We start from the raw sequence: 12,773 nt of genomic DNA on the forward strand, positions 1-12,773 counted from the left end.
ACCATGAGTTTTGATACCACTTGATCTGATATTCACCCTATGAGTGACATCAGTGAAAGATTTATTAAACTAAGGTATTACGGACTCATGCGCTGGTGTGTGTTCTGTGTTATTGAAACAACGGATCAATCAGATTGCCAATACACAGACAATAAATTGGAAAGACAATAGAGAAATACAGTAAGCAACACAAAGACACAAACAATTTTAATAAGGAGTTCACCCTATTCTCCAGGGCTACGTCTCCGGTCCAACTTCAGTGGTGGCCTTGTTTTATTGTGTCTTTCAACAGAGAAATTACAATACAGGGACTCAATGTGAGTTCTCCTAAAGCAGATTTTGCTTGGCAGGGTGGTTCTTGGATTCCCCAAGCCACTTGGAGTACACAGACTCTTCTTCTTCCTACCAGCTCTGTGACCTCTTGGTCTACAGTGGAAAGAGCCAAATATGATGCTCGGTCCGGACAGATTCCTCTATGGGAAGGCTTGAATCTTCAAGCTCACTGGTGCTCGACGCTGCCTGTGGTCAGCTTGGCCCTCTGTCTCTTCTGCTTAGCTTTATTGTTTTGTTGTTCAGTCCTCCTCTCAAGGTTCACTGTTCACTGTCTCTCTTGGTCGCTTGGACTCCAATCCTGACACCAAATCTGACTCTAACGGATTCCACTGTCTCTATTCATGGCTTTAGCCATTCGATCCCTATGCCTGTTCGGTTCCTCTTCCGCCTGTGCCGATTCACCTTCTGCAGCTGCGCTTGGAGTTCCCTGTGTTCAGCGTCATCATGAACGCTCAGGGAGTGGCCACTTGTCCTCCTCTAAATGGCGTCAGCATGCCTCGTCGGTTCGTTTTTTCAGTTACGCCATGGATGCATTCTTCCTCCACCGTGGCAATCAAACGGATTCCAAATCTCTTTAGAACGCGGCTTAATTCCTTGTCGATTCCGCTTCTTCCCATCGGGCGCGATCTCAGCCATCCGATCTGGGCCCTCCAGATCCGACGCCATACGCACGTTTCGCGCGGTTGACTTGCTCGACCGATAGCGCGCGATCAACGGCGATTTTCTCTCACCTCCACCTGCCGCGCGTCGATCGGTGTATGGGATCGCTCCACTCCCGTCCAAAACCTCTTACCGTTCAAGGGCGCCCCGATCAATACTGTCGGTTTTCCATTGTGCGGGTCCCGCCTTCTTACGTTAGCGCTTTTCGCTTTTCCCACCCGCGGTTTCCTAGCTCCCCATGTGACCGAGTGCTCGGGCTTCCCCCTTCAGGGCCCTGTTCACCTAGCGATGTGCGATTAGCGCATCAAAAACCTCGTCCTTTCCCATTCCGGGGCTCCCAGGAACTACTTTGGCCTCCTGCGCGGGCTCCATGGGCCTCGTTCAGCGTGCTTTGACCGAGGTCCTTGTTGTCCCACGTCGATTGCCATTGCCACTGGTTCAGGGTGTTTTTGATGCTGTTTTGGACTTTCTTAGAGATTTGTTCGACCTGGTTCAGTCATGGTTCTCAACAATCTTTCTATGGATCCAATTCGAATCACTACAAGACCAAGTCAGCCCAGTTTGGAGTAACTCAACCTGCTTAGATGTGTATATATAAGAGCAGCTCGACCTCATTTAACACATGCATCGACAAAGTTTGATCCCTTGAGAAAGAAGGAAGAAAATCAGTGAAAAGGGCAAGGAAGGAGGTCTAAGTCAAGGAGAGAAAAAGATAGGCCAAAGGAGAAGAAAAAATTGTCCTTAAATTCCAACACGTGCAGAAATTTCACAATTGCAAGGGGCCGAAATTGCAAACCTAGTTGCAAGTCTGAAACTATGTTGTAGGGAGGTCGAAACTTCTATTGCAAGGGCCGAAGTCTGAAGTTTGACCAGCTTTGGAAGGGTTTGACTATCGTTGACTTGATTGAAAAGCTTGGAAGGAGAGTTGACTTGAGGCTTGTGAGTGGACTTGGTCTTGTCATTTGGGTATTGGATTTCTCATTTGATCTGATTTTATAAGAAGAGAAGAGATTATTTCTGGGTTTCCCCCTTTGGAGGGGTTTTTCCCTAGCTTGGAGCCTATATTTTGTGTCCATTGTCTTTTTATGATCTTCATGGTTTATGATCTTGATAATTTTTTGATGTAAAGAATCTAATAAAGAATAAGAAGCTAACATAAGTTCACAAACAGTTATTAAGGATAGGAGAATTGTTTGTAGCTGCCACACTAGATTCTCCAACATCATCATCCAACCTATCCTTCCCCACCCACTCTCTCTGAAAAGGCTTCTTATCTTTGTTCTTCTCGACGGTGAGTGATTTGGATGGAAATAAAGCTTTAGGTACTACATCTTCCATGTCTTGTGTCCTAGTGATGGCCTTGACCCAACCACGCAATGGTTTGCTAAACCCTCTATGAAGAGCATGATTAGCCTCTATTTAGATATGTTTGTCACCATAGCAACTACTAACTGAAATTTTCAAATGTAGATATCTAGTGTTATGGTCTACTTGAGTTGTGCTAGCTCCCTTAAGTGTATCTCCAGATTCTTCCTGTCAAACTAGTCTATCAACCTTTGTGTGAAGTGCACATAAGAAGTATTGTTGGAATTGCGAAAATTCGATGACCCCGGATTTCTACTGCATCAACTGATTAAGCTTCTTCTATTTGTTAACTAACTGAACAAATTATTAATTGTGTTCTACGATAAATATCGAAACCAATACATTGTAGCCTTCACTAATTAAATTAAATGCAGAAACAAGAATCTGAGCAAGAAGAAATACAACACAGAAGTGACATCGTTATTTTTGGACAAATGTCCCCGGAAAAACCCAATGCGGGAAAATCGATGCAACAGTTGAGGGTTTGTATTATTAAGCAGTAGTTTCTGAATACAATCTTTGGATGCCTTACTGGCTATCCGATACAGAGAATCTGACTGACAGAGAAATTAGTGAGAAATATCTAACACTATCATTGGCGATCCGACATTGATCTAGGCCCTGGATGGTTGGCCCCGTGCTAGCTTTGCACAGCCTCTGCGTAAGCCTTCTTTGGGGCCTGCGTCACCTCTTCCACAAATCTCCTGTTGTCTGCAGCTTCATTCCTCTGACGCTCTGGTCTCAGACCCCAGCTTCTAGCTCTGGAACTCGACTTCCCAACAGAATCTCGGACTCCCTCTGAAGCTCTGCGTGGCCTCACACTACCCAGCGTGGCTCTGCACTGCCTCTTCTAAATCTCTCTGCCTCCTCTGCAATGTATCCCCAGATCAAGAAACTCTCCAACTGGAAAACTATCCCTGCCCCTCACTGCAAGAAATCTCCTCGATCACTTCTCCGGCAACTATTGTGCTGCTCTCTTGAGAATTTAATCTCTTGATCTCACTTAATGTTTCTTCCAAATGACCATTGAAGTCCTTCTTATAATCCTCTTGTTGAGTAATCAACAGCCCATATTAACTTCTAATCAATAGCTCAGATCATAATGACTCGATCCTCGTCTTCTTTTAGAAGTTTCACACCCAGTTTTATTAATACCCTTTAGTTACTTTAATTTCCTAAGTTTAGACTTAGGCATCCATTAAAAATAATTAATTATTATAATAAAACCTCCTCCAGGTGGAATTTCCCAAAACAATTTATGGGTATTGAGGAATGCATGCGTCCTAGCCTCCCTGCAAATTTTGAGCCTAAAGCACATCCGATGCTACCAGAAATCAACAAGAATGTCCCAGGGTGATCAATCTGTGGTACCACCATTCATGAGCTTCTCCTTCCAAATGCAAGGTGGCAAATTTGATGGCCTCTATTTCCAACATTGGGTTAAGTTGGAAGCAAGTGTCTAGCTTTTGTACCAAGACCTTGGCAAGTATTTGGATGACCCATCGAAGGATCAAATGGACAGTTTCCCAACCTTGCAAAGTAGATCAAAGTTTCGTTGGGTGCCCCTATAATGATGCTTATGCGTATTTCTGTACTTAATGTTACTAAACTCTGTAAAGGTCATACCTACTCGAACATCCTCTCCTAGTGATGTATACTCTCAGAATATTCTAAAAAAATATTTGTTTTGTTCTCTTGGTCTCGGTTTACTACTCCCCAACCATCTAGTAACTGGGGTAGAAGAGGTCTAAGGGTCCTCCTACTCATTGCCCCAGAGTTAGTTTGTGCAGAGATATTAAAAGGACCATGATTATGGTTGTTGCTTCCCTTTGCCTGACTCTGGCTACCTCCATCAAATCCACTAGCACCATTGTTACCTGCATTACTCAGATTTGCCAAAATCTGCGTAAGAAGCTGGGCCACTTGTTTTTACCCTTGTGCCATCTGTTGAGCCCATTTGTTGTTGCCCTTGTGCCATCTGTTCAGCCATCTACTACTTCTCTCTTGCTAGCTCCCCCAAGATGTCTAAGGGGTTAATCTCTAATGGTTGTTCTTCCCTGTCCCCCATGACTGAATCTGTATAATTGTTGGTAACCTAATTTTTCCCGACTATAATGCTTTTCATATCCTCCAAGAGCATCCAAAAATCATATACTCATAGGTTGGCAAGATGCACAACTTTGATACCACTATAATATCCCTTCCTAAAGAGATTACCAAAATCAACAATTTCCCAATAGGGATATCAACACAAATGTAGTTATATGCTTACAAAACTATAGCTATCCCCTTGCTGCCACAAAATCACACCAGCAAGCCTCACTACTACCCCTGCACCATTATTCAACCCCTGTTGCCTCAATCCCTAGTCACCCGGCACCTTAATTTCAGCCTTAGATCCTCGCTTTCAGCCAACCACAGCCTTAGATCCCTAAGTGTAGCCACTTGCTACCCTGAATTTGACTCTATGCCAATTTGTTGTAGGTTTAAACCCAACCTCAAACAATTGCTACCCTTCGCTACCATAGAAAACAAACCCAGTGCTCCTTTCCAACCCTCGCGTCCTCAGAAGAATTAGATTCTAGCCTCACTTGCCTCAGAATGATGGCTCCCCACCAGTCACTGCCTCAGAAGGATTTGTTCCAGCCCTCATTGCCTCAGAAGAATAAGGTCCCGACCCTCACTTACCTCAAAGAGATGGCTCCCCGGTAATCGTTGTCTCAAAAGGATTGGTTCCAGCCCTCACTACCTCAGAAGAATTAGGTTCCTGCCCTTGCTTACCTCAGAAAGATGGCTCCCCACCAGTCGCTGCCTTAGAAGGATTGGTTCCAACCAAAATTTGGATCACTTGTAGCAAGAAAAGATAGAAGGATTGGCTAGGGTGGAATCTTTCACCACTGAAACCAATTAGAGAAAGGGGTCTTAAAACCCTCCAATAGCCTCAGCCCAAAATCAAGAAGAATAACAATCCATGATGATCATAATAACTCTCCTCCCTTCCCTGTATAGTTTCTCTTTGGGGATTTTTCCTGTTAAATTCAAATTTGAGTGATTTGCAAGTTTCCCTCCATTTGCTCCAATTTCATTTTTATTATCTAATGTTACCTAAGCAATATTAAATAATAATTCCCCCTTTTGAAATGACTATAGCGTATGGGGTTAGGCTACTAAGTTTTTCCTTGGGCAATTAATTCGAAGAGGACATTACAGGCACGTCCTTTCTTCCAGACCCAAACATTCTATTCTATATATGGCAATCTCCTTGACTGCCATCCTCACCAATCTATGTATCATTTTGTCAATATATATTCAATTCTTTCCAAAATTGGAACTTAGTTAAAGTGTAACCTTAGACAGATGGATGCAAAGATGAAAATAAAAATGAAAGAATGCAAATAAATATACAAAATATAAAATGTCTACCTGCATATAGAACATTTTGAGATATCGTCGTTCGGACCCAGATTTAAAAAATCAAGGAATTTTATTCGCAAAGAGTTCTTAGCAAAAGTACGCTGTGGCTAAGAGAGAGAGATTGAGTATACAATACTCTGTCGAGATTTGAGAATATTTCAAACTTATCATTCAGTGTCACAACAATATACAATACTCTGTTCGAGATTTGAGAATCATTCAATGTCACACCTAGAGAACATCAATCATAATGTCCTGCCATGCTTCTGTTTGATTTCATGTCTTTAAAGTACATATAAATAATTCCATGGAAGCATAATTATTTGCAAAATTTATGCTAATGAGTGATACAGTTACCAATTTTGGGGATAGCTTCTACGTTGGAAAAATCATACAACAATTAGAGAACATTTATCATGATCGGCTCTAGAAAAAGTAGATGTCTGACTTGATAATCTATTAAATATCTTCACAATTACAATGGAAGAAGCGCCATTTAAGAAGTGAGGAGTGGAACTTTCCACAACTTCACCCCCCACCCCGATCTCTCTCAATATCCCAGCTTGAAAATTAGAAATTTTCAACTTTTCCAGTTCTGTCACTTTCCAGACTTGACTTAGTTGTCATAGAGCCGGTTCTCAACGATTATTAAAAAGATCAAATCTGCTCATATATGCTCCAGGATACTCTAATACATTGACCTTTGCAACCCAACAATGTATAACCTTTATTTACCTTCACCAAAAGGTAAAGGTCCAAGGATATGACAGGTTGCCAAAGAGTGCCCAACATATACTGTACTTGAAACTTGGCACATCCATAGCAATATACAGCAATATCAGTTTTAATGTCTCCTCTAAGATATATTTTGCAAAGTTGGAAATGCATTTACTGTTCTAAACAGAACCCATAAATGTATGTAAAAATGTGAAAGTTATATTGAGAATTCATGAAACTTGTGCTACCAACTTTCAGCTCTTGAGTATAACTTTGCATCAGCAGAAACTTTCTTCAAGATTCAAGTCTGTAAACACAAAGAAACCCAGCAGCAAATGCTGCCCTACAATGCTCATATCTGCAGTGCATGGCTGCAAAATTTGGTGCACTTCCAATGTTTAGCACTTCACAGATGAAATCTCAGATCCAATTTCTGAGTACAAATGGTCAGATGTCGCATTGCATGTAAGACTCGGCTCTCAGGGTTACATGGCTTCAAAAGTTTGAAACATAAAATATCCTTGTGTGCTATATCAACCATGAAGGCTTCCCCCTTAATACCAATAAAATATTCATGAAACCAATCATCTAATATCCCTTCACCGACTGCATTTCATGACATAATCAATATGCTGGAACCAAACGTTCTTTAAGTAACCGTTTTAGAAATCTTTTTGCCCTCGTTCTCTCTCCAGTTTCTGCAAAGTGATTAATGAGAGACCGAAAGGTCCTAGAATTTAGCACGAAACCCTTTTCAGTCATTTCTTTGAGAAGTCTTGTAACCTCATTTCTGTTGTGATATTTGCACCATGCACCAATCAGAATATTGTATGTTGGGGAGTTGGGAGTGAACCCTTTCTGTTGCATTTCAAGCAAAAATTCACTTGCTTGGCGCACCATACCTGCTGCAGCGAAACCACTGATAAGTGCATTGTAAGTAGTAGGGGAAGGATTGAGTCCTTTTGTCACCATTTCATCATACAATTTGAGGACCTCTTTCAGATTTCTTGACATGCTATACCCACCAATAAGTGTGTCGTAGGTAATATAGTTGGGTACAAAACCTCTCGCCACCAATTCATTCATCAAACTGTCTGCCTCTTGCATCATTCCCGCTTGACAAAGGCCACCAAGGAGTATATTATAAGTTACAAGTGTAGGAGCGAGATGTTTGCTCATCATTTCCCAATACAACCTAAATGACTCTTTCAAATTTCTTTGTTTACAGTGCCCAGCCATAAGAGCATTGTAAGTGGTTACATCTGGCACGAATCCTTTTTGTGACATTTTAGTCCAAACAAGCTTTGCTTTCTGTGTCATTCCCTTCGAGCAAAAAGCTTGTATCAGTGCATTATAAGTTCTAATGTCTGGTACAAGATCATTCTCTAGTAATTGCTCATGCACCTGGAAAACCTCTCGTGAGGTACCATTCTTGATATAACCACGAACCATAATTCTGTGAGTTATATGATCTGGAGAAAGCCCTCTTTTGGTCATCTCATTCAAGAGCTCTTCTGCCTTATCCATTCTCCCTACCACACAATATCCACCCATGAGGGTGTTGTACGTAACAACATTAGGCATTAAACCATTCCTCATCATTTCATTGAGAAGTTCAAATGCCTCGTCAACATTACCAACTTTGCAGTGTGCATACATCAGGGTGTTGTAACTAATGTGATCTGGAGCTAAGTCCTTCGAGTGCATTTCACTCAAAAGTTCCTTGGCTTCATTTATCATACCGATGTTGCAGAGGCCATTGATGAATACATTGTAAGTGACAATATCAAATAAGAGGCCCTTTTCAATCATTTCCTCGCCAAGCTTAAATGCCGTGGTCACATTTCCTTCCTTGAAGAGACCATCAATAAGTGAGGTGTAAATAACAGCGTTAGGAAACAAATCTTTCTCAAGCATCTTCTGGAATAGATCCTTTGCTTCCTGCATTTTACCATTTTCTTTTAATCCATTGATAAGCGCAGAGAAAGTAACAACATTAGGAATTAGCTGTTTCTGTATCATTTCATTGTGCAGTGCGAAAGCTTGTTCCAGGTTTCCTTGCTTACAGTATGCGTCAATCATAATGCTATAAGTCACATGGCTAGGAGTCACACCCATTTTGAGCATTGTATTGAAAACTTCCACTACTTCATCCATCTGTCCTTTTTTGCTAAGTCCGTTTATGAGTGCATTGTAAGTGACAACATTAGCTTTCAAACCTCTTTTTTCCATCTCATTTAACAGTTCCCAAGCATCTTCTATGTTTCCTGTTTTGCAATGGCCATCAATTAGTATTGTGTAAGTGATATGATTAGGGATGACATTTAGACTTGGCATTTTCTCAAACATCTCTCTTGCTTTGGCTAGATTTCCTCCCTTGCAAAGGCCGTCCATGAGGACACTAAAAATTACAGTATCAAAAGCAAGTCCTCTTCTCACCGTCTCGTCATGAAGCTGAAGGGCTTCCTGCACTTTGCTGCTTTTAAAGAGGGCATCAATCAGTGTTGTGTAAGTGATATGATTGGGAAAGAAACCCGTGTTCTGCATTTCGTTCAGAAGCTCTCTGGCTTCTGACAGCTTCCCTGCCTTGCATAGCCCATTAATAAGAGAACTGTAGGTAACTTCATTGGGCATGATACCACTTCTCACCATTTCTTCATAGAGCGTAAACGCCTCTTCAAGCTTCCCTGCCCTACAATACGCACTTATCAAGGTTGTATGAGTAATATGATTAGGCTTCAAGTGCTCACCTTGCAGAAGCTCGTCCGCTTCAGTTTCAATCAACAGTGCATTATTGTCAATAGAAGAAACACGGTTGTCTTGAACCACTTCAGCCTCTGGAATCTGCCGACCACGTGAACACCCATTCAACATTTGCACTAAAAAGTCTTGTGCTTCCTGTATCTCGCCTCTTATGCAAAACCCATTAATAAGTGTATTGAATGTTACAACATCAGGCCAAAACCCGAGCCGAGGCATGTTGTCTCGCAGCCTACAGGCCTCCTGCATATCCCCCTCCTTGCACTGCCCATCAATCAATATATTGAAAGAGAATTCATTCTGCACTAAACCATTCTTGACCATCCATTGCCACACAGAATTCGCCCCCTCCAGCATTCCTTGTTGGCAACAGCCTTTCAACAAGATATTATATGTGATGACATTAGGATAGCAGCCCTTGTCAACCATTTGCGCTGTCAATTTCATTCCATATTCTACTTTCCCATGTGTACAAAACCCCCAAATAAGCGTATTGTAAGACACAACATTAGGCCCACAGCGCTTGGCCTCCATCTCATTGATCAAGTCCAGTGCTTTCTGCAGCTTTCCTTCTTTGCATAAAGCATGAAGAACAATATTAAATGTAAGACTATTAACAGTGGTCATATGGGTGAAGAGATGCCATACCAGGGCAGTGCAGTGTAAGCGATCGAGGGCATGCAAGAGGTCATTCCATGAGCGTAAACTGGTGGGTATCATACCAAATTTTACCATCAAACCAAAACCATGGCTCCCCTCTTCCTGGATCCTGCCAACCCTTGTTAAGGATTCGATAAGCAGGCCGAACAGCGCACGTTTCGAACCCAAATCCCTGCAGCTCTGTGCGAATGATCTGCAGAGATCGGGAACAGGACTTCTATTGTGGTCATATGCGAGAGCTTGCACGAAACCAGTTGCTTGCGGGAGCCTGTTCGCCTCTATCAGATTTCGAATGAGGATGCAATAGCATTCGGGAGAAATGGGCTGAAAAGCCTTTTTCCCCTCTTCTTCTGCCCACTTAATGAAATCTTCGTCCACTGTCATTGCCCGAGATGGGCTGCAGCTGCACAATTTTCTCAATTGTAAATGCACACAGGGAGGAAGTCTGAGTGATCTCATGATTGGGGTCAGATTGATAAGAATTCCTATTTCACCGTCCATCGATTAAAGTCGAAAGGCCTACAATCCTGCCAATGGACTTTATCTCGCCCACAAAAGTCATGGGAAGAAGCCTGCAAGGTCTGTAATGGGCAACGTGGAGAACCTGTAAACTCTCTGTAGTCATGGTACTTGACTATCAAAATGGATGTGCATTGTTGACAGTTTCGACATGCTAACTGGAACAATGCCTTCGACTCCATTGTCTGTTAAATAGTTAAGAGAATGAAATGGGAGGAAGCTCTTAAACATGGATTTTATTGGTATCTACAAAAGTTCTAATTTTTATCATGATTGTAAGATTGTGGGTAATCAAGTAAGGTTTTTGAGAATTTTGTTCAATTTTTTATTAATTTAAATTGTGTGTAAGAGAGGAGAAAACGAACCATGGTATGATGGAATGTCTCGTCTTATTTGTCAATGTAAATTGTCTTATGAACCCTTTTACTTTGTACTTCAACTAGTTTTATATACTTCAATTAGTTTTATATAGTAGTTTTATATTGTTTTATATAGTTGTGTTTTTTATAAGTTAATTGTATAAATTTCTAAATTTATCTTAATTTCAAATCTATAAGAGTTTAATAGAGATCAAATTTTTTGATAGATTGAATTCTTTTTCACATTGTATTAACAATAAAAGAGAAAGAAAATGGAGTTCGTATGCACTAGGGTTTTATAGTTTGGTTTGGCGAGGTTAGGATCAGAGGCCAAGATCAGCCCCTTGGTGGGCTCGCATGGCGACTACGAAGCTGAAGCACCTGGCCTCTGGCGGGCTCACATCTTTGGGTGGGCATATGTTGAGCCACCTAATATGTAAAGGCATCCTGGATTCTGGAACGCAGGGTACCCGAAACATTCAGAGAAAGGAGAACTAAGCCCTGCGGCGGCCTCCACCCTCGGGGCAACCAAAGCAATCACGCACAGGGCTTGTTTGTCAAAACCTTTGTGGATGGGTTTGGAATTTTTGGGGAAGGCGGCAGCAGCAAGGATATCTATGGATATAGTCTATGCAATACATTGGTACAGCTCCCTGGGACCCCTCTGCTGCCTCAACAGAAACGCTCTCGTCACTGCGATCTCGAGTGGAAAACCCTCGATATGCCCAGCTTTGCAGAACTACTTGCATAACGACATTGTTGTGGAGGTGTATGCAACAAACAAACCTGCTTGCAGCCACAGATCTAGATGAACAAATACCAGATCAGGGTCTATCGGACATAGATATAATAGGCTTAGAAGACAACAAGGATAAAAACCCTTTGTTTCGGGAGATCCACACCATTTTTCGCTCTCTAAAGCCAGATCCAAAGCATGTGCAGAGATTGGGCACAGTTGGGGTGGCTCCTGTTACGAACCTCTCCAACAATCACTCCAAACAGACCTCATCGCAATGTGGGTCACCTATAGTAGAACGGCTATTCGGCAACAAGATGGACATGGACTCCCTGCATCTCGTAAAATCTTTTCATTTTCAAATCTTTTTAAAAACCCCTATCGGGATGTCTTTATTGGTTTGGGTGCATGCAACAGACAGAGTGATGCATCTGAAGCATATCATCTCGCAAAACATTAGATACCCTACGCATATGCAACATTTGATTCATGGGGGCAGATCATTGCAGGATAACCGGTTCCTGATGGATTACAGTATCCTATCAGCATCCTCCATAACACTCAATCTGCGACTGAGAGGTGGCGCTGCGGCTTCGAGTAAAATAAAAAGTGTAGGAGGAGGGATTGGGAGCAGTACATCAAAAAGCACAGAATCAAAACAGAGGCAAATAAATGGAGGTCTCTCCTTCAAGAATATCCTATAGGGAAAAAACACAGCTACAATACCATCAAATCAAGCAGGTATTGCTCCCAGTCCATACATAGTTGAGAAACTGAACTACACTCCAGAACTAAATATAAACACTCCAGAAACAAATGAGCATTGTGCTACATTTGAATCACAAGCCATTATATGTTGATTCAACTGTTTCTGGCCAAAATTAACAGAGCTTTTTCATTGGATCTTCACTAACTGGACAGTACATTGTGAAATTCACCTCTGCTCCAAGGGGTTCTTCATTGCAAATTTCCCAACATCGAATGCAAGAGACATAATCCTTCAGGAAGGACCATGGTTCTGGGGATCGACGGGCCTCTTCATCACACCATGGTTTCTAGATTTTGATGCAAATACCATGGTCGTTTCTAGGATACCGGTATGGGTTCGTTTGCACAATCTCCCTCTACATTTCTGGGACAATGGAGTCCTTGTTGGTATTGGGAACATCAATGGGAGATACATCAAAACAGATACCCAAAGATTAGAGGAAAGAGTCTTCATCTTCGCACAAATTTGTGTGGAAGTAGAT

The 12,773-nt window shown here is 41.9% G+C and overlaps 1 protein-coding gene across 1 annotated transcript; it reads right to left on the bottom strand.

The window, feature by feature from the left end:
• Positions 1-5,930: 5,930 nt before the first annotated feature.
• LOC149151165 (uncharacterized) lies at positions 5,931-10,656 on the bottom strand. Its single transcript, XM_089439332.1, has one exon. It carries the CDS (start codon positions 10,408-10,410, stop codon positions 7,114-7,116), a length of 3,297 nt encoding a protein of 1,098 aa, XP_089295458.1. The 5' UTR covers positions 10,411-10,656; the 3' UTR covers positions 5,931-7,113.
• Positions 10,657-12,773: the final 2,117 nt, after the last annotated feature.

The sequence above is a fragment of the Pinus tabuliformis genome, chromosome 9, assembly GCF_031772625.1.
Source record: "Pinus tabuliformis cultivar Carrire ecotype Pingquan chromosome 9, CPIR1, whole genome shotgun sequence".
In the NCBI taxonomy this organism is placed as follows: domain Eukaryota; kingdom Viridiplantae; phylum Streptophyta; class Pinopsida; order Pinales; family Pinaceae; genus Pinus; species Pinus tabuliformis.